Source organism: Tamandua tetradactyla, chromosome X, assembly GCF_023851605.1.
Source record: "Tamandua tetradactyla isolate mTamTet1 chromosome X, mTamTet1.pri, whole genome shotgun sequence".
Taxonomy (NCBI): domain Eukaryota; kingdom Metazoa; phylum Chordata; class Mammalia; order Pilosa; family Myrmecophagidae; genus Tamandua; species Tamandua tetradactyla.
Genome location: NC_135353.1, coordinates 1,487,444 through 1,514,036, shown reverse-complemented (window position 1 = coordinate 1,514,036; position 26,593 = coordinate 1,487,444). Strand labels below are relative to the sequence as shown.

At 38.4% G+C, this 26,593-nt stretch overlaps 1 protein-coding gene across 4 annotated transcripts in view; it reads right to left on the bottom strand.

Moving 5' to 3' along the window:
* F8 (coagulation factor VIII) overlaps positions 1 to 26,593 on the bottom strand; it is a 298,778-nt gene that overhangs the window by 26,787 nt on the left and 245,398 nt on the right. For all 4 annotated transcript variants that reach the window (XM_077144781.1, XM_077144780.1, XM_077144778.1 and 1 more), the window contains one exon: positions 25,859 to 26,035. In XM_077144781.1, coding sequence (XP_077000896.1) covers positions 25,859 to 26,035 — 177 coding nt within the window. The remainder of the gene's footprint in view (positions 1 to 25,858; positions 26,036 to 26,593) is intronic.

Sequence of the window (26,593 nt, the reverse complement as noted above, 5' to 3'; positions counted from 1 at the left end):
ACAAATTTAAGAAATGCTTTATTCGTATATAAAGTTAATAACATAACCAGACAGAAAAATAGAATTCCCAGGTAACTTTTGAACAAATTACTCTGAATTTACACCTTTAGTAGGATATATTTTGAGAACAAAAGGAACTATGAAGAAATCCTGATATTTAGTAGGTTTTTTCATTTTTTTTTGTTTTTTGCTTTTGTACCGGCAGGTACTGGGAACTAGGTTTGTTTTTAGTGGTGGTATCGATATAATAATTCTGAAATTATTCTGTGTGTACCTTGGACAGAGCAAATGCATAAATATATTAATGTTGTTGGTACCTAGGGTTCTCATTGTGGGAGAAGGGAAATACAAATATGAAACAGGGATTGTAGTGGGTTGAATGGTAGCTCCCCAAAAGATATGTCCATGTCCTAACTCCTGGAACCTGTGAATGTGATCCCATTTGGGAAAAGAGTATTTATGAGATCATCCTGAGTCATTGATGGACAAGAGTCCTTATAAGAGATAGAAAAGGAGGAGACACAGAGAAGACCACGTGAAGAAGGAGTCAAAGGTGCAGCCAGAAGCACAGGAATTCTTGGAACCACTATTAGCTGGAATAGGCAAGAAAGGATCCTCCTCTAGAGCCCCCAGAGGGAGTTTGGCCATGCTGACACCTTGATTTTGGACTTCTGGCCACTAGGACAGTGAGAGAATAAAATGCTGGTTTTAAGACACCAGGTTTGTGGCAATTTGTTATGAAAGCTCTGCGAATCTAGTATAGGGACTGTTGGATTTGAAGCAAAAGTATCAATAAGAACTCAAAAATGTTTAAAAATATACTTCCTAATACTGTCCACTGAGTAAATCTAGAAGTAATGACACCCAATAGAAATAAGCACACTCTGCACTTAGATCTTGATTTTTAAATAATATTTTTCAAAAAAAGGAATATGGGCTCCTTAGAGAAGCAACTTATTTCAAGACTAGATCAAAGCAATTCCAGTCAATCTTGGAACATCTTGGTGTACAAGGAAGGAAGGGTCACTCAAAGAGTAAAGGGGTCATGTCAAAAGAATGCAAGAGGATGTCAACAAGACAGCAGAATGAGATGCTCCAGGGTTCCAGTCCCTCACAGAATTTTTCAACAAGAAAAAACGGGCAGAATTATCTTTCTCAAAGTTCTGGAAAACAGTTAAAGGATTGCAGTAACTGGGCAAGTACTCGATCAAGGAAAAGGCAACCTAAAAATTATAGGAAAACCTCATTATTGCTGACCATTCTGCCACACCCTCCCCAGCTCAGTGCAGAGCCAGCCCATGTTGCAAATGCATGTCCTTGGTTTTGGTTCTGGAGGGAGCAGAGCAACTTTTATGCACATACTGGAGTAAATGTATGTCTGTACCAATCAGTTGGTAGCATTCTGAAGTACTAAACCGGGATACTCATCTCTGTCTGGCCTGTTTCAAAACTTGCTTGGGATACAGAAGCAGTTCACCGAACAGCTAAAATGCTATAAGAAAACAATCAAACAACAGCTGCCTGGGGCAAAAGATTACTACCTATTGCAAATACAATATACCATCAGGGAACAGGAGGAAACATTGCAGATTTCTTGGAGAAAGAGGAGCATTTGGAGAACTTGTGTAAATGGAATAATTCATAAGGTCATGCATGTATACCCAGGGCAAACACATATGCTCAGAAAAGACCAGAGAAGAACCTATGCTTTCATCTCATGCTATTCTTTAGGCTCATTAGAAAGCTGGCTAAGCTCTGAAGGAGAGCACCTACACACAGCCAATCTGCAAATATTTGGAAGGTGTTTTCCCTCCTTTTTTTTCTTGGTTAGTTCCTGGTATTCAAGGACATCACTGTCACAACACTATCTGAATACAAACTTAAAGACCAGATACTTCAGTGAATAAGTTCCAGAATTAATACATTAAAATATTCAATTGTCCAATTTCCAGCAAAAAACAAATCACAAGAAATACAAAGAAATAGGAAATAATGAACCAAAGGAATAAAATAAAGTAACAGAAACCATCAATGAGGAAATCTAGAATTTCAACATAACAGGCAAAGACTTTAAAAACTGTCTTAGTTGGGCTCAAAGAGCTAAAGAAAAACACAAATAACCAAAGAAAATAAGAGAAAATGATATATGAACAATATGAGAATTTCAATAAAGAGATATAAATCATAAAAGTGAGCCAAATAGAAGTACTAGAGCAAAAAAAACACAATAACTGAAATTGTAAAATTTCTTAAGGGCTTTCAATAGCAGCTTGGAAATTACAGAACAAAGAATCAATGAACTTGAATACAGGACAATTGAAATTATCCAGTCTCAGTCTGAGATGCAGAAAGAAAAAGATAATTAAATTATCTAGTCTGAGGAGCAGATCAAAAAAAGAATGAAGAGCCTAAGAGATCTCTGGGACATTATATAGCATACCAATATAGGTATGGAAATACAATAAGGAGAGGAAAGAGAAGGGGGCAAAATGAATATAAAAGACATAATGGCTGAAAACTTTCCAAATTTAACAAAAGAAATTAATATACACAGCCTGAAGGCACAATGAACTCAAAATCAGATAAATTAAAAGAGGTTTGCATGTCTTATGATTTTGTGATTCATTTTTGTTTTCATAGGATGCTGAAATTTTACCATTTGCTTTCTTCTTTAATTCATCACCAAGCCTCTTAAGACTGCCACCTCTAGCCCCACATATGTTCAAGCCCCTTCCTTTCAATCTCCTAGTATCCAGAGCCATAATCCAGCAGGTCTTAGACCCGTAAGTATTTCATCATTTAGGGTAGGGCTTCCTTTTTCTGGAACTGATTTTATTTGTGTTTACAACCAATAGTTTCTACACTGAGCAATCTTTTTTTTTTGGCACAGTCTCTCCTGGACTCTCTCCAGAATGGATTAAGTTTGACGACATGTTTTTCGGGGGTACATAACTCCAAACCATGTTTTTCTGGGGTACATAACTCCAAACCATCAAAGCCCTACTTGGAATTTCTTGTATTTCTTGGGTGTATGGAGTCATGTTTTCATAAATTTAGGAAGGTTTTTACATTATATTTTCAAATATTCTTTCTGCCCTGTGTTAGTTTGCAAGCTGCTAGAATGTGATATACCAGAACTGGAATGGCTTTTAAAAAGGGGAATTAAATAAGTTACAAGTTTACAGTTCTAAGAAGTGACTGTCGAAATTAAGGCACCAACAAGAAGTTACCTTCACTCAAGAAAGACCGATGGGTCAGGAACACCTCTATCAGCTGGGTAGTCATGTGGCTGGTATCTTCTGGTCCCTTGCTCCGGGGCTCCATTGATTTGAGCCTCTGTTCCTATGGGGGTTCCTCACTTTGCTTCTCTGGGGCTGGATTTCATCTCTTTTTCTTTTTTACATGGGCAGGCGCCAGGAATCAAACCCGGGTCCTCTGGCATGACAGGCGAGCATTCTTGCCTGCTGAGCCACTGTGGCCCACCCTGGCTTTCATCTCTTGACTACCCTTGGCTCTCTCCAAGTTCTGACTTAACAACTCATGGCAATGTCTGCTGGGCTCCAAGCATCTGTCTGCTCTCTCTCTGTGTCGGCTCTGTCATTTCTGTAGGCTCCCTTTAAAATATTTCCTCTTTTAAGGGATTTCAGTGATCTGATCAAGACCCACCTTGAATGGGTGGAGTCACAGGTCCATCCAATCAAAAGGTCACACCCATAATTGGGAATGTCACATCTCTGTGGAGATTATCCAATCAAAAGTTTTTAACCTATAGTACTGAATCAGGATTAAAAGAAACTGCTGCTCCTACAAGACAGATCAGGATTAAAACATGGCTCTTCTGGGACACCCAACACCCTCAAGCAGGCACATGCCCCCTTTCTTTCTCTCCTTTCCTACTGGGACTCCTTTAATGCATACATTGGTATGCTTAATGGTGTTCCACAGATCCCTTCATCTCTGTTCTTTTTCTCCATTCTTTTTTATTTCTGTTCCTCAAGCTGGATAGATTCAATTGACCTATCTTTGAGCTGATTCTTTCTTCTGCCTACTCTAATCTGTTGTTGAAGCCCTTTAGTGAATTTTTAGTACAATTATTGTACTTTACATCTCTGAAATTTCTATTTGGTTCCTTTTTTGTACTTCTAGTTTTTTGTTGATCATCTATATTTGGTCAGATATTATTCACTTGCTTACCTTTTACTCTTTGTCCATGGCTCATTGTAGCTCTTTGAGCATATTTAAGACAGTTGATTTAAAATCTTTCTCCAGTAACTCCAATATCTGGGGCTCCTCAGGGACAGTTTCTGTGAATTATCTTAATCCTGGAATTGGCCATAATTTATTAGATTTTTTTGTATGCCCCATATTCCTTGTTTTTGAAAACTGGTCATTTGGAATATTATAATATGGCAACTATGGAAATTAGATTCTTTTCCCTCCACAGGATTTGTTGTTGCTGCTTGTTTTTGTATTGTTTGTTTAGTGACTTTTCTAACGTATTTTTGTATAGAATGCATTCTGTGTCATGCTTCATCACTGAACTCTCTGTTTCATTAGCTTGGTGGTCAGCTAATGATTTGACAGATATTTCCTTAAATGCATACATTTAGCAGTTTCTTTCTTCATTAAGTACTCCTCTGATTGTTATAAGTTTTTTAAAAATTAGGTTCTAGAGTTCAAAAAAATTGTTTCACACAGTTTTTGCCAGCTAAATTTTAGTTTTTGTGGAGGGTCAGATATATGAAGTTCCTTATGCTCCCATTTTCAGTGATATCATTATTCCTGGTATCTTTTAATATTTTATTTTTGTCTTTGATTTTCTACCATTTTACTATAATGTGACAGTTGTCGATTTCCTTTTAATTATCTTGTTTGGGATATATTTGGATTCTTGAATCTGTGGTTTGATATTTCCATCTTCTGTGCAACATTTTGGGTAACTTCTTCAGAAAGAACTTCCAATTGACTACCTTTCTCTTCAACTGTGCCTACTCCACTATTTAAACTATTCTTTGACTTTTCATATTCAACAAATTATATCTTTCATTTCTAAAAGTTGTGCTGTTTTTCAAAACTCCCTAATAATTTTTGGACAATCTGTCATTTATTTTTGTTTCCATATATTACTGCTTTAAACATTTATGCATAATTATTTCATATTATATATCTGAAAATGTCAATAACTGATGTTCTTCAGATTATTACTCTGCATTGGTTGTTTCTGCTTATTTGTACTCAAGGACATTGTGCCAGTTTGAAAGGATTATATACCCTAGAAAAGCCATGTTTTAATCCTGATTCATCTTGTGGAGGCAGAAGATTCTTTTACTCCTTATTCAGCATTGTAGGTTGGAACTTGATTAGATTATCTCCACAGAGATGTGACATGCCAAACTGTGGGTATTAGCCTTTGGTTAGAGGGAGATGTGACCCCAACCATTCCAGGTGGGTCTTGATTAGTTTAATGGAATCTTTAAAAGAGGAAACATTTTGGAAAAAGCTTCAGAGCCACGAGAACCACAAGAGGCTATGCAGCCAGAAACCTCTGGAGATGAAGAAGGAAAATGCTCTCTGGGGAGCTTCATGAAAGAAGAAGCCTGGAGAGAAACTCACAGACATCACCATGTAGCCATGTGCCTTTCCAGTTCAGAGAGCAACTCTGAACTTCATCTGGCCTTTCTTGAGTGAAGGTAGCCTCTTATTGATGCTTTTATTTGGAGATTTTTAGAGTTGCTCTAACTTGGACATTTTCATGGTCTTAGAACTGTAAACTTGCAACTTAATAAATTCTTCTTTTTAAAAGCTGTTCTGTTTCTGGTATATCAAATTCTAGTAGCTAGCAAATTAGAACTGTAATTTTGCATTTTTGCTGATATGTTTATGATTTTGTATTTGTTTGATATCAATATGTGGATATTCTGGAGACCGAAACTGGAGATGCTTTCTTCAACAGTAGATTGGAGAAGGCTTCTTCAGATGCCATGGTGTACAACCATTTTAGCTCCATTTGGGGATCCTGATTTTATGCAGAAGTCTCAGGTTCAGTTCTCCTTGCATTTTGCCCAAAGCTTAGTCTCCCAATAATCATGCTAACATGCATTTTTCCTCAGGGATGGTGCTCCCATTTACATATGATCAGTTTCACCTCTTTCTGACCCAGATTAGGATCATTATTTTAAATTAAAAGTTCATTGTTTTCTGCTGTTTTGGGAAGGCTGAATAGTCCCTTATCTTCATTCAAATGTAGCAATGCATTAAGAAAGTTAGTGATACAGTCTTTAAAATGGGACTTTCCTTTAGAATACCTATTGTCTAGACTCTAGTACATAAAACTGCCAGAATCAGAAGTCTTTAATCCAGCCTTGAAGGCTCAGGGAATTCTTGAAGGAAATGATGTTTATCTGAGCCTTGAAAAATGAGCCAGATAAGGGGAGCTGTGAGAAATAGCTAGAAAATTGTTCTAGATAGAGGAAACAGTATGTATAGAAGCCTGGGGTGAAAAAGAACTTTCTGTATTTTGAGACATAAGAATCTCTTACGGCTGGAGCTTCAAAAGAAAAGGCTCAGAGACTGAGGTAGATAGGTTGGTATGGGTCATACTATGGTTAATTCTCAGTGAAAAACAAGATACAAGAGAACAAAAAGATGAGCTATTCCTTCCTCCATTACTCATTGGGTAGCAAGACTTTATGTCATGTTTTCTACTCAGCACAGTTTGTTGACTTTCCTAGAAAATACAGATCAAGAATAAAGACCATCTAGGTTACTAAAGTTAAAGGTCAATAGGGATGGACAAGAGAAAATCAGTGGTGTTTCTATATGCTAGTACTGAACAATCTGAAGAGGAAATAAAAGAAACTTCCATTTACATGAGCAACTAAAATAATCAAATATCTAGGGATAAATTTAACCAAGGATACAAAGGACTTGTACACAGAAAACTACAAAGCACTGCTAAGAGAAATCAAAGAAGACCTCTGTAAATGGAAGGACACTCCATGTTCATGGATTAGAAGACTAAGTATCGTTAAGATGTCAATTCTACCCAAAGCAATTTACATATTAATGCAATCTCAATAAAAATTCCAAAAGCCTTATTTGCAGAAATGGAAAAGCCAATCATCAAATTTATTTGGAAAGGTAAAATAGCCAAAAACATCTCCAAAAACAACAGAGCTGGAAAACTCAAACTTCCTGACCTTAAAACTTATTTCAAAGGTACATTAATCAAAATAGAGTGGAACTGGCATAAAGAAAGACATATAGGCCGATGGAATCTAATTGAGATTTCAGAAATAGACCCTCACATTCATGGCAAAAGATTTTTGACAAGGGTACCATGTCCACTCAATGAGAAAAGAATAGGCTCTTCAACAAATAGTGCTGGGAAAACCATGTGTATATATACATACACACAAAAGAATAAATGTGGACCCTTACCTCAAGTCATATACAAGGATTAACTCCAAATGGGTCAAAGACCTAAATATAAGAAATAAAACCATAAAACTCCTAGAAGAAAATATAGGAAAGCATCTTCAGGACCTTATGTTAGGCAATGGTATCTTACACTTTCCAACTAGAACACAAGCAACAAAAGAAAAAAATAGATAAATGGGACTTCAAATTTTAAACTTTTGTGCATCAAAGGACTTAATCATTGTGCTGGTTTGAAACTTTTTGTACCCCAGAAAAGCCATGTTCTTAATCCTGAATCAATAATGTTGGGTGGGATCTTTTTGATTAAGTTGTTTCCATGGAGATGTGTTTCTAACATTAAAGATGGGTCACTTACTGGAGTCATTTAAGAGGAAACCATTTTGGAAAAAGCTTTAGAGCTGACACAGACAGAGACGTTTGGAGGTGCAGAAAGAAAATGCCCCTAGGGAAGCTGTTTAAATAAGAAGTCAGGAGAGAAAGCTGGCAAATGCTGCCATGTGCCTTCCCAGCTGAAAGAGAAACCAATAATGTCATCGTACCTTTCTTGAGTCAAGGAATCTTTTCTGGATGCCAGTTTGGATATTTTTATGGCTTAGAATTGTAAACTTTTAACTTAATAAATTCCCTTTATAAAAGCCGAAAAGAAAAGGTCAACAGGGGCCTCTTGCTTCTCACACTTCTTTTTTTTTGTGAGAGTGCCTACATGTCCTCTCACATGTGTTCTTAATAAATATTCTGCCTGCTTACTCTCTGTGCTGTGTCTTTGAATTCTTCCTTGCAGTATGGTTAAGAACTTAGGAAATCAAATCCGGCAACATATTTTGGCGAGCCAGCTAGGAGACAATTCTCTCCAAACACCTGAGTGGGACAAAGCTGAGAAGGAGAAGGCAAAGAGAGATAAACAGAAAATCAGACAACAGGCTCAACTTATTACAATCACTGCTAAAAGCAGCCTGTTCCCTTGAGGTCACCGAAATCATGGCTCCAAGCTTCAAGGACCTTGTTTCAACTGTCAGAGGGTCTCTGGAAGAAAGACCATCAGAAACTCTGAAAAAAACCTCGACCTTGGGGCTCACTGGCACCTTGTGCCGAGTGCCACCTGCCTGGGCACTGGGCCAAGGACTGTACCATTTCCTCTGGAGAAGGGGGAATGAAACGGCCATTAGACCCCTGCTTGTGGCAAGTAAAAAGGACTGATGGTGTGTGAAGCCATATATGGCTCCACTGACTTCATTTCTGACCATCAACCTACAGGAACCACAGGTGACACTCGACATGGCAGTTAAGACTATTGATTTCTTAAATAAAGAAATCACTTACTCTTCTAAACTGCCACTCTGGACCTACCTCCATTCGGATTTGCTTAATTGTGGGAGTTGACAGTAAAGTCAAAATTAGAACCTTCACTACCTGTTTGAGATTGCTAAAGCTGCTGGAATGCAATATACCAGAAATTGATTGACTTTTACAAAGGGGATTTATTAAGTGACAAGTCACCATTTTAAGGCTGGGAAAATGTCCAAATTAAGGCTCCAACAAGAAGATACCTTCTCAGAGGAAAGGCTTTTCTTTCTCAGAGGAATACAGGGTTCCTCTGTCATGTGGGGAGGTACATGACGATGTCTTTTGTCCTTCTCTGCCAGCTTCTGGTTTCAAACAGCTTTCTCAGTTCCTATGCGTCCTTGCTTTTCCCCAGGGTGTTTTCTTTCTTAGCTTTTCTAAACTCTCTTGGCTGTCTTAAAGGACTCCAGCACACGATTAAGACCCACCTTGAATGGGCAGGGTCATATCTCCATGGAAACAACTTAATCAAAAGGTCCCACTCAACAATAAGCCTGGCCCCAAAAAGATTGGCTTAAAAGACTATAGGTTTTTCTGGGGTACATAACAGATTAAAACCAATACACTACCCCTCTCCTTTGTAAGCGTGGAGACATTCTAGTATCCCATCAATTTCTCATTGTCCCTGAATGTTCTACCACCTCTTCTAGGGTAGAACTTCTTCACTCTCTGGGAGCTACTTTAAGACTAGTACATCCAGTTAGTGCTTACCCCCTTGTTTGCCCCGAGGCCCCTACTAGATCAAGGCCTCTTGACATCCCAAAAGCTATATGGGATGAAGGCACCCCAGAGCTAGCCCATGAGTAGCTCTTGTCTTCATTCAAATTCTCAGCCCCATATCTAAAAAATGCTTTTTTTTTGTATCACTCTTCACCACGACTCTCAGTACCTATTTGCTTTTGAATGGCAAAAGCTTAAAGATAAAATTCCTGCCAGTTCACTTAGACAGTGCTGACCTAATGGTTTCAAGGTAGTACCCCTATCTTTAAGAATGCCTAAGCAGGAGACGTACTGATCTCCAACTACCTTAGAGCACAGTCTTGCAACATGTTAATTTTTTGAACTAACATACTCCTAGTATGAAAGTAAATTTCGTTTGTTTGAGGTCATCACTGACTACAGGTTCTGAATGGATAAAGAAAGGTTTAAGAAAGTGATTTTTATTTGTTGTCCTTGTTGACTACAAGTCCTAGATGAATATAGAATTATAAAAGATTTGAGAAAGTGAATTTTGTTAAAATAATGTGGATCATCGGCCTGCTCTTTATAAAAGTTTCTTGATCATCTGAGTATTCTGCCTAGAAGACAAAGATTTTCCATCGTATCAGAACAAATCCTGGTTGATATTTATGTTGACTTTCTCATTCTTTACTTCAAAAGACAAGTCTTGGGGAAGATGGCAGAATAGGATAGGTTGAGTTCACCCCTGTTTCAAGGAATAGCTAGAGAAGGGAGGGGAAGGTGACTGGGACAGTGATTTCAGGGTGTAAGTGACCTGGGAGGGTCTTCTACATCACAGGGAGGCCCTGGTGCAAAAACTGAAGAATTGAGACACAGAGAACTGAACACCAAATGGAAGCTTGGCGCCCTCAGGAGTGCACGGATGGAGAGATGGGGAGAGAGGAAGTAAGTCAAGCCACGTTCCTTGAATGCCCTACCTTCACGGCACCACCCCTGCCCCACGACCTGTGACCCCTCCCCACTCTCCACTCCCCATTTACCTGAACCCCATCACTTGCTCTAACAACTGTGCTCCAAGCATCCTGTTTTGACCCCCTCACCTGCGCATCTGTGTCTCCCCACCCCACATCCCGAGCATATGCACACCTGCCCCAGCTAACCCACCTCTCCTGCACAAGTGCACAGTCTCACCCCACCCCTCCCAAGACCCGCTCACCTGAGCCCAGCCCCTCGACCCCCACCTCTCCCTCCCTGCCCCCTGTAGGGAACAGTCTGCACATCAAGGCTGCAGGTGCTTGCCTTCATACCCAGGCTATACCCGCCCCCAGCCCATACTGTCATGCAACCCCATCCCACCCCCCTGAGCTCTGCACACAGATACATCAGTTTAAGGCCCTCTCAGATCTGCACACATGCACTGTGCACCCCTGTCAAGCCCCCCAGCTCTGGGAAAGCCCTGACCTGTGCATTTGGGTCACACCCACTCCCAGTCCATGTAGGCACAAACTGGCCCTCCACCCCTGAACTCTGCCTACTTGGACACCAGGGCTCTGCCCTCAGACCTGCACATGCATGCAACCACATCCACCTTGCCACTGGGTGTCTGTACCAACTTCTTGACCCCTGAACCCCAACCCCCTGCCATGCACACATTCGCCTTTTTCCAACCCCATGACATAAGCACCCTGCTCCTACAACTGGCAGATGCTCATGTGAGCATCTGTGCTACCATAGCCCTGGCCCTGCACATGCGTACACCCCTGCTCAAAATCCCTGCACTGGCACACCCATGCCAAGGCCTGCACACCCAACATCACCTGCCCTGACCCATGCCCCATAACCTCCGTGACCTGTGCCCTGCCACTACACATTTCCACATCCACATCCCAGGCCCCCTGGACTCTTCCCTCTGCATAAGGACACTCCTGCACCCTGCTTTCCCTGAAACCTGATCTCTCTGCTATCTACCTGACACCCTGACACCCATGACCCCCAAACTCCTATCCACCTCCTGCTGGGCCTTATCTCTGTGTGCCCCAAGCCTCACACTGCTCCTGTGTTCTAAGTCTGCCTGAGCTGCATCTCACCCCACAGCCCCCACACCACACCTCTACAACTCTGCGCTGCACCCCATGCTTAAAGGCACCAGTGTAGAGTCCCCAACCTGTGCCTATACTTGTGCTCCAAACCATTCCTGCACTGTTGTGACCCATGCTCCATGCCCCACATCCTGCTCCACATCCATCCTGCAAATACAAAATGCAGATATATATAGCCCAGCCTAATGATCAAATTAAAACACCAGAGGAGACATAGATATTGGAACAACTAAACAAAGATGCTCCTGTCACTCTATTAAATAAAATAAATGGGATGGGTAACGACATAAAGGAGATCAAGAAGATACTAGAAGAGCATAAAGAGGAATTTGAAAGAATAAATAGAAAAATAGCAGATATCACGTAAAGATGCTGTAGACCAAATAAAAAATAAACTAGAGACACGCAACAACAGATTTGAAGAGGCAGAAGAGAGAATAAGCAAACTAGAGGACAGGACCATCAATTTCAAACATACAAAAGAGCAAATGGCAAAAAAGATGGAAAAATTTGAATTGGATCTCAGGGAAATGATGGACAAAACAAAGCATGCAAACATTAGCATCATCAGTGTCCCAGAAGGAGAAGAAAAGAGTAAAGGGCTAGGAAGATTAATTGAGGATATAAAGGGGGAAAACATCCCAATCCTTATAAAGGAAATAAATATACAAATCAAGGAAGCCCAATGAACTCCAAATAGAATAAATTCAAATAGGCCTTCCCCAAGACATATACTAATCAGTCTGTCAAATGTTGAAGAGAAGCAGAAAATCCTGAAAGCAGCAGGAGAAAAACAGTCTACTAGGTACAAGGGAAACCACATAAGACTGAGTTTGGACTACTGAATTGGCACTATGGAGACAAGAAGGCAGTGGTATCCTATATTTAAGATCCTGAAAGAGAAAGACTTCCAGCCAAGAATTCTGTACCCAGCCAAACTGTCCTTCAAAATTGAGGGAGAGATGAAAATCTTCACAGACAAACAAATTCCGAAAGAATCTGCAAAACAAGAGACTGACCCTACAAGAAATACTAAAGGGAATTCTGCTGTTGGAAACAAAAGTCAGGAGAGGGAGGCCTGGAGAAGTGTACAGAATTGAAGAGCACCAGTAAAGGTAACTTAAAGGATAAAAACAGAAAGAGGGAAAAGAATATAGACATCTGACAAAATCCAAAGGATAAGATGGTGGATTCAAGAAACACCTTTACAGTAATAACTTTGGATGTTAATGGACTAAACATTCCAATTAAAAAATATGGAATGGCAGAATGCATTAAGAAATAAAATCCAACTATATGCTGCATACAAAAGACTCATCTTAGACACAAGGATACAACTTGATTGAAAGTAAAAGGATGGGAAAAGATGTTCCACGCAACCTGTAGCCAAAAGAAAGTAGGAATAGCTATACTAATATCAGTCTTTAAATGCAAAGACATTGTGCCAGTTTGAGTCTATCATGTACCCCAGAAAACCCATGCTCTAATCCTCATGAAATCTTGTGGAAATAGCCATTTCTCCTAAAGACTGATCCAATATTGTGGAGCTGAAACTTTTGACTAGATCATCTCCACAGAGACGTGACACACCCAATTGTGGGTGTTAATTTTTTTGTTAGCTGTAGATGCAACTCCTCTCATTCTAGGTGGTTCTTGATTAGATTACTAGAGACTTTAAAAGAGGAAACGTTCTGGAGAAATGCAGAGCTGACACAGTGAGAGAGCCAACAGAAACTTCAGGGCTGACAGGACGAGCAGAGACACAAATGTTTGGAGATGCCTGGAGTCCATAGATGTTGCCATGTTCCTTCCCATGAGATTTTAAGCAAGCCAGAACCTGGAGAAAACTAAGGGAAATCAAGAGGTGAAATCCAGCCCTGGAGAGGCAACTGAGGAACCCCCACAGGAGCAGAGGCTGAAAGCAACAGAGCCAGGAACAAGGGACCAGCAGATGACAACCATGCACTTCCCAGCTGACAGAGCTGTTCTGGACAGTATCAGCCTTTCTTGAGTGAAGGTAACCTCTTATGGTGCCTTAATTTGGATACTTTCACTTCCTTAGTGTCATGGTCAAGTTCATGTGTCAACTTGGCCAAGTGGTGGTACCTGTTTGTCTGGTTGGGAAAGTGCTGGCCTGTCTATTGCAATGAGGACATTTCGTAGAATTAAATCATGATCAAGTCAGCTGCATCCACAGCTGATTCCAATTGTAATCAGCCAAGGGGAGTGTCTTCTGCAATGAGTGATACTTAATCTAATCACTGGAAGACTTTTAAGGAGGATTCGAAAGAGACAGGCTCTCTTCCTGCTTTGGCTGGCGAGCCTCTCCTGTGGAGTTCATCCAGACCCTCCATCGGAATCATCGATTTCACAGCCTGCCCTGTGGATTTTGGGCTCTGCGTTTCCATGGCCACTTGAGACACTTTTATAAACTTTATATTTGCGAGTGTTCCCTGTTGATTCTGTTTCTCTAGAGAAACCTAATATACTTAGAATTGTAAACTTGTAACTTAATAAACTCCCCTTTATAAAAGCCATTCTGTTTCTGGTATATTGCATTCTGGCAGCTAGCAAACTAACACAAACATCATGAGCGACAAATTAATAAAACTACACACTAATAGAACAGAAAATTCACCAAGAATAAATAACAATCATAAATGTTTATGCTCCCAATCAAGAAGCCCCAAAGCACGTGAGACAAACATTGGCAAAACTGAAAGGAGCAGCAAATATTTCAACCATAATAGTAGGAAACTTCAATGCCCCACTCTCCTCTATAGACAGAACAATCTGACAGAGGATCAACAAGGAAATAGAGAACTTAGACAATTTAATAAATTAAATAGACCTAACAGACATATATACATTGTTATAATCCAAAACACCAGGATTTACATTTTTCTCTAGTGCTCATGCAACATTCTCCAGGATAGATCATATGCTGGGGTACAAGACAGGTCTTTATAAATTTAAAAACACTGAAATATTCAAAGCACTTTCTCTGATCACAGTGGAATGAAGGTGGATCTCAATAACCAAGAAAGAATGAGAACTTTCACAAATACAAGGAGATTAAATAACACACTCTTAAACAACCTGTGGGTCAAAGAAGAAATTTCTAGAGAAATCAGTAGCTATCTGGAGATGAATGAAAATGAGAATACAACATATCATAACTTATGGGATGCAGCAAAGGCTGTGCTGAAAGGGAAATTTATTGTCCTAAATGCCTATATTAAAAAAACAAGAAAGAGCAAAAATCGAGGACTTAACTGCTCACGTAGAGGAACTTAAGAAAAAACAGCAAACCAACACAAAGCAAATAGAAGAAGAGAAATAGAGATTAAAGCAGAGTTAAATGAATGGGAGGACAAAAGAACAATAGAAAGAATCAATAAACAAAAACTTGGTTCTTTGAGCAAATCAATAAGATTAATGGGTCACTAGCAAGACTGACAATGAAAAAAAGAGAGAGGATGCAAATAAACAAAATTATTTCAAAAAGAACTAAAACCAATCCTGCACCAACTTTTTCAGAAAATTGTGCAAAAAGGAACACTACCTAATTCATTTTATGAAGCTAACATCACTTTAATACCTGTTCTAGTTTGCTAGCTGCTGGAATGCAACACACCAGAGACGGACTGGTTTTCAATACAAGAGGATTTATTTAGTTAATGTATAGTTCGCTAACTTTCAACTGAGGTTCTTTCTTAGGTGGGAAGGCACAAAGAGATCTCTGCTGGCCTCTCCAGGCCTCTGTGTTCCAACATCTTTCCCCGGGGTGATTTCTTTCTGCATCTCCAAAGGCCTGGGCTGAGCTGCTGAGATGAGGTATGCTGAGCTGCTCAGGCTGTGCTACATTGAACTCTCTCATTTAAGCAACAGCCAATTAAATCAAACATCATTCATTACAGCAGGCACACCTCCTAGCTGACTGCAGATGTAATAAGGAACAGATGAGGTTCACATGCCATCGGCTCATGGCCACAGCAATATAGCTAGGCATCATCACCTGGCCAAGTTGACACCTGAATCTAACTACCACAATACCCAAATTGGGTAAAGATGCTATAAGAAGGGAAAATTACACGCCAATCTCCCTAATGAATATAGACACAAAAATTCTCAACAAAATACTACCAAATTGAGCCAAACCACACATTAAAATAATTATTACACCACGACCAAGTAGGGTTTATACCAGGAATGCAAGGATGATTCAGCACAAAAAAAAATCAATTAATGTAATATAGCATATTAACAGATTGAAAGGGAAAAATCCCATGATTATCTCGATCGATGCTGAAAAAGCATTCGACAAAATTCAACATCATTTTCTGATAAAAACACTTCAAAAGACAGGAATCAAAGGTAACTTCCTCAATGTGATAAAGGGCATATACGAAAAACCAGCATCACACTCAATGGAGAGAGACTGAAAGCTTTCCCCCTAAGATCAGAAACGAGACAAGGATACTCTCCATCACCACTATTATTCAACATTGTACTAGAAGTTCTAGCTAGAGCAAACAGGTAGGAAAAAGAAATAAAAGGCATTCAAATTGGAAAGAAGCAAAACTTTCATTATTTGCAGATGACATGATACTATATTGGAAAACCCCGAGAAATCTACAACAAAGTTACTTGAGCTAATAAACAAATTCAGCAAGGTGGCGGGATATAAAACAAATGTACAAAAATCAGTAACATTTCTATACATAAGCAATAAGCTAACTGAGGAGTTAATTAAGGAAAAAATTCCATTCAAAATAGCAACTAAAAGAATCAAGTACCTAGGAATGAATGTAACTAGGGATGTAAAGGACTTGTAGACAGAAAATTGCATAACATTGCTAAAAGAAATCAAAGATGATCTAAATAGGTGGAAAGACATTCCCTGCTCATGGATAGGGAGGATAAACATAGCTAAGATGTTTCTTAACTACCCATCAATTCTAACCAAACTGCTCTACAGATTCAATGTAGTACCAATCAAAATTCCAACAACCTACTTTGAAGACTTGGAAAAGCTATTTACCAAATTCATCTGGAAGGGAAGAGACCCAAATAGCTAAAAGCATCCTCAAAAAAAAAAGAGCGAAGTGGGGGGATTAACACTTCCAGATTTTAAAACTTATTATAAAGCCATAGTGGTCAAAATAGCATGGTACTGGCACAAAGATAGAAGGATTGATGAATGAAATCGAATTGAGAGTACAGAAAGAGATGTCCAAATCTATGGTCAACTGATTTTCGAAAAGACCTCCAAATCTACTGAACTGGGATAAAATAGTCTTTTCAATAAATGGGCATGGGAGAACTGGATATCAATAGCCAAAAGAAGGAAAGAGGACCCATACCTTACACCCTATAGAAAAATTAATTCAAAGTGGATCAAACACCTAAATATAAGAACTAGTACCATAAAGCTCCTAGAAGAAAATGTAGGGAAACATCTTCAAGACCTAGTAATAGGAGACAACTTCCTAAACTTTATACCCAAAGCACAAAATACAAAGAAAAAATAGATAAATGGGAGCTCAATCAAATGCTTTTGTGCCTCAAAAGACTTTGTCAAAAAGGTGAAGAGGCAGCCAATTCAATGGGAGAAAATATTTGAAAATCACACATTAGATAAAGGTTTGATATCCTGCATACAAAAAGAAATCATACAACTCAAGAGCAAAAGAACAAGCAACCTAATAATAAAATGGGCTAAAGATATGAATAGGTATTTTTTCTGAAGAGCAAATGCAGATGGCTAAAAAGCACATGCAGAGATGCTCATTTTCATTAGCTATAAGAGAAATGCAGATCAAGACTACAATGAGATACCACCTCACTCCTATAAGAATGGCTGCTGTTAAACAAACAGGAAACCACAAATGTTGGAGAAGATGTGGAGAAACTGTGACACTTACATACTGCTGGTGGGAATGTTTAATGGTACAACTGCTATGGAAGACAGTCTGGTGGTTCCTCAGAAAACTAAATATGGAGTTGCCCTATGACCCAGCTATAGCACTACTTGGTGTATATCCAGAAGAGCTGAAAACAGTGACACAAACAGACACTTGCACACCAATGCTCATAGCAGCATTATTCACACTCACCGAAAGATGGGAACAATCCAAGTGCCCGTCAACAGATGAGTGTATTAACAAAAAATACATACAATGGAATATTATGCAGCAGTGAGACGAAATGATGTCCTGAAGCACATGACAAGATGGATGAGCCTTGAGGACATAACACCGAGTGAAATAAGCCAGAAACAAAAGGACAGATACTGTATGATTCCACTTTTATGACCATGGTAAAGGAAAAATCAGAGGCATATAATGTACAATATAGGGGACCTAGAGATACACGGAAGTTAGAGATGGGTGAATGGTTAGCTAATGAGGTTGAACTCCAATGTAAGGGAATAAATAGAAGAGAAGGCAGTTCACTAGTGGGTCTACAAGTAATATCACCTATTGAAGGAGAACATGATTGAAAGGGGTTAGACAGACTCATGTGTCCCACTGATTAATACTACAAATATAAATAAGTTCTTGCATGAATTACTTCAAAGGTATGAATTTTGTACAAAGAGTATAAGTTTGGGGTATGGGGGGAAACTGCTATTACATACTTTAGACTATGTTTAAGAGGAAAACATCAACAGTACTGCAGTGATACCAGGGGTAAATAATGGGGGGAGGAACAAGGGTTAAGGGGAAGCTTAGATTTCCTGTTTGGTAAGGGTGTGTTTATTGGTTATCTTTCCTGTGGAAACAAAGAAATTATCCAAAATTGAGAGTGCTGATGGACTGTTGAATTTGGACATTATATGTGATGGCTAATGAAAGGAGGTGTCTGAAGGATGCACCGACTGAGACGTAGATTGGCAAACGATGGTGTACATATATGATTGAATATTGTGCTGCTACAAAAGGAATGAAGTTGTGAGTCATGCAACATTGTGAATGAACCTGTGGTACATTTGGTGAGGCAAAATAAGCCAGAAACAAAAGAGGAAATACTGTATGGTCTCATTTAGAACATGCTTATAAGAAAACACAGGCCTAGATGATAAGCTCTTACAGCAGTCATATTTAATCTGGAGTGGTAATTATTATTTCTGGATTCTGAGAGGTTGTTTTATATATGTACAACCTGCTATTCAGAGATAAGAATGAAGCCAATCAGGTCGGGATTAAGGTAATTCAGAATACAGGGGTAAGCAAGGCACTGTTTATATTTTAGAACCTCTGCTTTTGGAGACCAAAGAAAGAAAGGTTTATTTTGTCCATAATCTAAATTTTCTGTAGCACATAATCTACCTCAAATTGTGCAGATAGATTTAAAGAATCAAAACACAGGGAGCCCAGAATAAGAATGAAAGCTTTTAATCCTGTATAGCTTAATGTAATGCCTGGATACATTCCAGAGCATATCAAGCAGATAATAAAAAAGTATTTACAAAGTCCCTCGAGGGATGGGAGAAAAAATATGAAACTATTAAACTTTACCACCAGAAAACCCCTATTCCTGTGGAAAATATTAGGGACACCTAAATCAATAGGCCAAGCCCTTGATCCTGAGGCTTGCTCCTGTGAAGCTTGTGTATGTAGCAGAGACGCTTAATCTACCTATAGGTATGCCTAAGAGTTACTTCTGGAGGACCTCTGTTGTTACTCAGATGTAGCCTCAGTCTCTCTAAGCCCAACTCTGCAAGTAAAATCATTTCCCTCCCCCCTATGTAGGGCATGACATCCAGGGGTGAAAGTCTCCCTGGCGACATGGGAGATGACTCCAATGGATGAGTCCAGCCCTGGCACTGTGGTATCAACATCCTGACCAAAAAGGGAAAAGGTAGTGTAACAAATAAGGTAAAAGTGGCTGAGAGAGTTCAAATAGAGTTGAGAGGTTCCTCTAGAGGTCACTCTTTTTTTTTTAACCTTTGAAGTAGTTCTTACAAAAACTAATTTATATTTCTAGTGTTATTCAGTGGGACACATAGGTCTGTACAACCCCTTTCAATCTTGTTTATCTTCAATGTGGTAATATTACTTATGGACCCATTAGTTCTCTAGTGGGTCTGGAGATCATTCATATGCAAGCTTCAGCTAAACATTGCTACCTACCATAATTGCCAACCCCCAACCAAAACCATTTCAGCCAATCCTAAAGAATACCTAAAACAATATATAAGATTCTAGAAAGGTTCCATGCACTAGGGTAACTTTCCAGAAACCTACAACCTGCAGATGGGTCCCTGGACCAGATAAGTCCTGAAATCTAGAGGGGCCAGCCTCTCCAGAATATCAGGTAGTTCCATCTCTCTATCTCATATTACTGAGAGCCCCTTCCAACATGAAAAAACTAGAATGAGCATAGCCCAAACACCCCTAAAGTGTGGGAGAAAGATCAAAGGTGATGGTCGAGCTATACGGAGAAGGTAGGGTTTAACAAATGGGTATGATTGCTGAACCATTATATTGATATTTGTTTTTGTCTCCAGTCAGTATCTTAGAGCAGCTAGAAGTAAAAACCTAAAATTGTGGAATTGTAACCCATACCAAACTCTGAAATCTGTTCTACAACTAATTGCTGTGCTGTGCTTTGAAATTTATTGCTTTTTTGTATATATGCTATTTTTCACAAAAATTTTCTTAAAAAGCCAATTGTGATGATAAAAAAAATTCCTTTTAACCTCCAATGTTCTGGAGCACCTAGAAGGAAAAATCTGAGATGATGGTCTGGTAGCCCATGACAAACTCTGGGATCTGTCCTGCAACCACTTGTTGAAGAGTGCTTTGAAAACTACTGCTTTTGTTTCTTTGCTTTGTATATATGCTATATTATACAATAGGAAGTTTTTTTATATAAAAAATACACGTCTTCTCAGTCTTAAAAAAACTGTTAAAAAAGATTTGTTCTTTCATCTTGTAAAAGTGAGGTGCTAAAATAGTTTAACATATTAAATATTACAATAATTAAAAGATTTTCTATCCTTCTGTTAAACTGAGCTTGTCATATATTTAAAGATTTATATAAAATTCCTAAAGACTTGACAAGGTTATGTTGTTAATCATGGTTTTAGTTATTGTTAGAAAAAAAATGATAGATCATAAAAGCAACCAAATTTATTTGTCAGTTCTTCAAAAATTTAAATTTTCTGTAACAGATTATTTAAGCAATCGAATTCAGTTTTATTTGACATAGAACCTAAAATAAAAAATAAAATCTTAATTAAAAAAATAAAAATATTTGTAAAAAATCCCTTAAAAGCCTAAAAAAGTGTAGAATTATTCTTAAGCAATAGGGTCTACCAATTTAATAAATAAAGCCTTCAATCTTGAGGCTTGCCCTTATGAAGCTTATCTCTGTAATGACAAGCAAGGACCACTTATAATTAATGCCTAAGAGTCATTCCCAGAGAACCTTTTTTGTTGTGAAACTCTACAAATAAACACACTACCTTTCCCCATCATGATACATGAACTTCCAGGGGGTATAAGTCTCCCTAGAAATGTGAAACATGACTCCCAAAGATGAGACTAGCCCCATTGTAGAATTACTTAACTTAAAAACGAAAGAAAATTTCAGTAGCTAAGAAATTTCAAATAGAGCGGAGAAGAACACTTATTCAAATTTCAGCCAGATATTGCAACCTGCCAAAGCGTGCCAAGCCCAGTCAAAAGTGTTGCTAAAAACTCTAAAGAATACTCTGAAAGCACGAAAGGCAGATAGGAAAAGGCATGAGAGAGAGGTGTGGAGAAGAGTGTAGAAATGAAGACTATCAGTAAAGGTAAAAAGATTTAAAAATTTAGATATGACATATAAAATCCAAAAGACAAAATGCTAGAACAATGTGCTGCCTTTACAGTAATAACAATAAATATTAATGGATTAAATCCCCAATCAAAAGACACAGACTGGCAGAATGGATTAAAAATCAAGATCCATCTACATACTGTCTACAGGAGACTCATTTTAGACCCAAGGACAAAAATTGGTTGAAAGTGAAAGGTTAGGAAAAGATATTTCATATAAACAACCATCAGAAAAGAGTAGGAGTAGCTATACTAATATACCATAAATTAGACTTCCAATGTAAAACAATTAAAAGAAACAAAGAAGGACACTCTGTATTAATGAAAGGAAAAATTCAACAAGGAGACATAACAATCATAAATATTTATGTACCAAGCCAGACTGCTCCAAAATATATGAGGCAAACACTGAAAGGAGAAATAGACATCTCTACCATAATAGGTGGAGAGTTCAATTCCCTGCTCTTATCAAAGGATAGAATATCTAGATAGAGGATCAATAAATGTGGTAGTTTGCTAGCTGCCAGAATGCAAAATACCAGAAACAGAATGGCTTTTAAAAAGGGGAATTTAATACGTTGCTAGTTTACAGTTCTAAGACTGAGAAGGTTCCAGTTAAAACAAGTCTATAGAAATGTTCAATCAAAAGCATCCATCCAGGGAAAGATACCTTGGTTCAAAAGAAGGCCGATGAAGTTCAGGGTTTCTCTCTCAAGTGAGAAGGCACATGGTGAACACAGTCAGGGCTTCTCTCTCAGCTGGAGGGGCACATGGGGAACATGGCATCATCTGCTAGCTTTTTCTCCTGGCTTCCGGTTTCATGAAGTTTCCTGGGAGGCATTTTCCTTCTTCATCTCTAAAGGTTACTGGCTCATGGACTCTCTGCTTTGTGGTGCTGCAGCATTCTCTGCTCTCTCCAAATCTCTCATTCTCTAAAATGTTTCCACTTTTATAGGACTCCATTAAACCAATCAAGACCTACCCAAATGGGTGGAGACATATCTCCCCTAATCCAGCTTAACAACCACTGTTGATTGGGTTACATCTCCAGGGAGATGATCTAATTACAGATTCAAACATACAGTATTGAATTGGGATTATCCTGCCTTTATGAAACGGGATTTTGATTAAAACATGGCTTTTCTAGGGTCCATACATACTTTCAAATTAGCACAATAAAGAAACAGAGATTTTGAATAATACAATAAATGAACTACACTTAACAGACATTTACAGACTATTACATCCCACAACAGCAGGATACACCTTTTCCTCAACTGCTCACGGATCATTCTCAAGGCCATATGCTGGGTCACAAAACAAGTCTCAATAAATTAAAAAAGACTGAAATGATAGAAGACACTTTCACGGATCATAAAGGAATGAAGTTGGAAATCACTAACAGGCAGAGGGCCAGATAATTCACAAATATATGGAGGCTAAACAACACACTCTTAAACAACCAGTGGTTCAAAGAAGAATTTACAGGATAAATCAGTAAATATCTCGAGGCAAATGAAAATGAAAACATAACATATGAAAATTTATGGGATGCAGTGAAGGTAGTGCTAAGAGGGAAATTTATGGTCTTAAATGCCTATATCAAAAAAGAATAAAGAATAAAAATTGAGGAATTAACTGTTTACTTGGAAGAACAAGAGAAAGAACTGCAAATTATCCCCCAAAGCAAGCGAAAGGAAAGAGATATCAAAGATTAGAGCAGAAATAAATGAAACTGAGAACATGAAAACAATTGAGAAAATCAACAAAACCAGAAGTTGATTGGTTCTTTGAGAAAGTCATTAAAAATTGAGGGATCCTTAGCAAGGCTGATAAAAAGAAAAAGAGAGAGGATGCAAATAAATAAAATCAGAAATGGAAGAGGAGACATAGCCACTGAATCCACAAAAATAAAGGAGGAAATGAGAGGATACTATGAGCAACTATATATTAATAAACTTGACAACACAGATGGAATGGACAACTTCCTAGAAAGGCATGAACAACCAACATTGACATGAGAAGAAATCGATGACCTCAACAAACCAATCACAGGTAAAGAGATCGAATCAGTCATTAAGAAGCACCCAAAAAAGAAAAGTCCAGCACCAGATGGCTTCACATATGAATTCTCCCAAGCACGGAAGACAGAATAAGTACCAATTCTACTCATACTCTATAAAAAAAATTGAAGAGGAGGGATGGCTATCTAACTTATTCTATGAAGCCAACATCACCCTCATACCAAAGTCAGACAAAGATACTATAAGAAAAGAAAATTATAGACCAATCTCTCTAATTAATATAGATGCAAAAATCCTCAAGAACATTCTTGCAAATTGAATCCAGCAGCACATTAAAAGGATTATAAACCATGACCAAGCTGGATTCATCCCAGGTATGCAAGGATGGTTCAACATAAGAAAATCAATTACTGTAATACACCATATCGACAAAACAAAGCAGAAAAACCTCATGAACATCTCGATTGATGCAGAAAAGTCATTTGACAAAACTCAACATCCTTTCTTGATGAAAACACTTCAAAGGATAGGAATAGAAGGGAACTTCCTCAACATGATAAAGGGAATATATGAAAAACCCATAGCTAACATCATCCTCGATGGGGAAATACTGAAACCTCTCCCCCTAAGATCAGGAACAAGACAAGGATGTCCACTATCACTATTGTTATTCAACATTGTGTTGGAAGTTCTAGCCAGAGCAATTAGACAAGAAAAAAAAAAACAAGGCATCCAAATTGGAAAGGAAGAACTAAAACTCTCACTATTTGCAGATGATATGACACTATATGTCGAAACCTCAAAAAATCCACAGCAAAGCTATTGGAGCTAATAAATAAGTACAGAAAAGTGGCATGGTACAAGATGGACATCCAAAAATCAGTAATGTTTCTATACACTAGTAATGAGCAATCTGAGGAGGAAATCAAGAAAAAATTCCAATTGCAACCAAAAGAATAAAATATTTAGGAATAAATTTAACTAAGAATACAAAAGACCTATATACATAAAACTACAAGAAATTGCTAAAAGAAATCATTGGAGACCTAAATAAATGGAAGGGCATACAGTGTTCATGGATTGGAAGAGTAGATATAATTAAGATGCCAATTCTACCTAAATTGATTTATAGATTCAATGCAATACCAATTAAAATTCCAAAATTTTACTCTGCAGAACTAGAAAAACCAATAACCAAATTTATTTAGAAAGGAAGGGTGCCCCAAATAGCTAAAAATATCTTGAGAAAGAAAAATGAATTGGGAGGTCTCACTACTGACTTTAAGGCATATTACAAAAAAGAAAAAAAATTTCTTTTCCTGTAGAAATACAAATGTTCAAAAAATGATCATGGTGATGAATACACAACTATATGATGATATTGTGAGCTACTGGTTGGACACCATGTGTAGAATGTTTGTATGTGAAGAATGTTTGTATGTTCGTTTAAGGTTTACAATAAAAATATTTTAAAAAAAGAATACCCTAAGCTCCATTTTGCTCCTACTTCTGCTCTGATTGTGTTTACAATTTCTCATCCAATTTGTTTCTTCCACATTAGAAGTCTTTCATAACAAACCTCTCCTCTCCAGAGGCTACGATCCTGTTCCCCACACTCAACAAGCCACTCTCTATAGCACAGCCAGAGACTTCTATCCTCTCACAAGTAGGGCCTGTGGCCCACTGACAGTTTGAAACACCTACAGAAGATAGACCATCGGCCCCAATTCCCTTAAGATTAAGGGGGCTAGAAGTCCCTCAGTGGGGAATGAAACAGGTTATAATTAGGACAGTGGCTGGATGATAAACAAATGGCAAACTCCAAGCAGCATGTCAGGCATCAAGGAGAAAGATATGTCTGAGAAGAACAGCAATGAACAGCACCTGAGGGTCAAATGATCCCACCCGAGTGAATCATCTACAATAAAGCATCCATAGATGAGGAAAAGGGGGATGATAGTAAAATAGTTAATAAAAATTACAAAAGGAACAAAAATTTATAAAAGCAGATTGCTCCACAGTGTCAGGCCTCTCACCTCTCACCCCTCTTTTCTTGTCAGAGTGCCCATATGTCCCCTCACAAGCATTCTTAATACATTTTCTGCCTGCTTACTCAAAAAAAGGTTAACAGGTCTTTGGAATGTAGGTTGCTGAGTTGCTGCTGCTGATATATAGATCAATGAGCATTTGACAAATAATTATCATTCTTCTTCACCCTTCTGATTCTCAACATCATTCTGGATGACATCAACATCAATGAGGATAATCAACTTCTGGCTTTACACCTCCATACTCAGAATCACTGTGTTCCCCTAGAATGCTTTTCATGATTTTCTGCTACCATAGTTTTACCCTGAAGGTTTGGTCTCATATCAACCTGGTTATGGTTATAGATGTCAAGCTCTAGGAGAGGTTTTGTGCCTTTCCTATGAGACCAGCATACCTTTACTTTGCCATTGTGAAGAAAGAGAGTCCAGTGATGGCCATCTTGACTGCTAGAGATGAGGAACTCCTTCACATACATGCTGGTAAGGAGAGATTTCACTCCCTGGGTGGCTACTCCTGTGACTCTCATTGTCTTCTGGAAGTCCACTTGCAACCACTCTTTTGGATTATTCACCTGAGGAAGTTAGTGTTGAATTAGTATTCTTTTGGTCACTGTTTGCGCCTAGAAATCCCGAAATCCCTTCTTAACAATATCAGAGCACTTATTCTTTACATTTTAATGGTCTGTCAGTCTCCTATATTAGACTGTAAGCAACTTGAGAGAAGGACTTTTGCATGGTTCATTTCTGTCTCTCCAGAGTCAGCTACTTTATAGGTGCCCAGCAAATGTTTGCTGAATGAACATATCAGCCATATGTAGACTTCCTACATGACTTCCATATATTAGGTCATTGACTACTTAGCAAAAATATATTTGAAGTGACTAGAGTATAAAAAGTGTGACAATATGGTATACAACCTGTTTTGGTTAAAATAAACCCCTGAAGGAGCATAGTTAATTCATCTCAAAAGCTTCTCAGAGATTGAAATCACATACTGAGCGGTTCTGGAAAAGAACTGTGCCCAATGCATTGTACGTGGCTGTGAACCTTTCCTTTGAGGCACTGAGAAAACTGGAAAGGAAGACAATTGTTGATATTTCTTTGTAAAAATGGGCTTAAGCTACTAATAT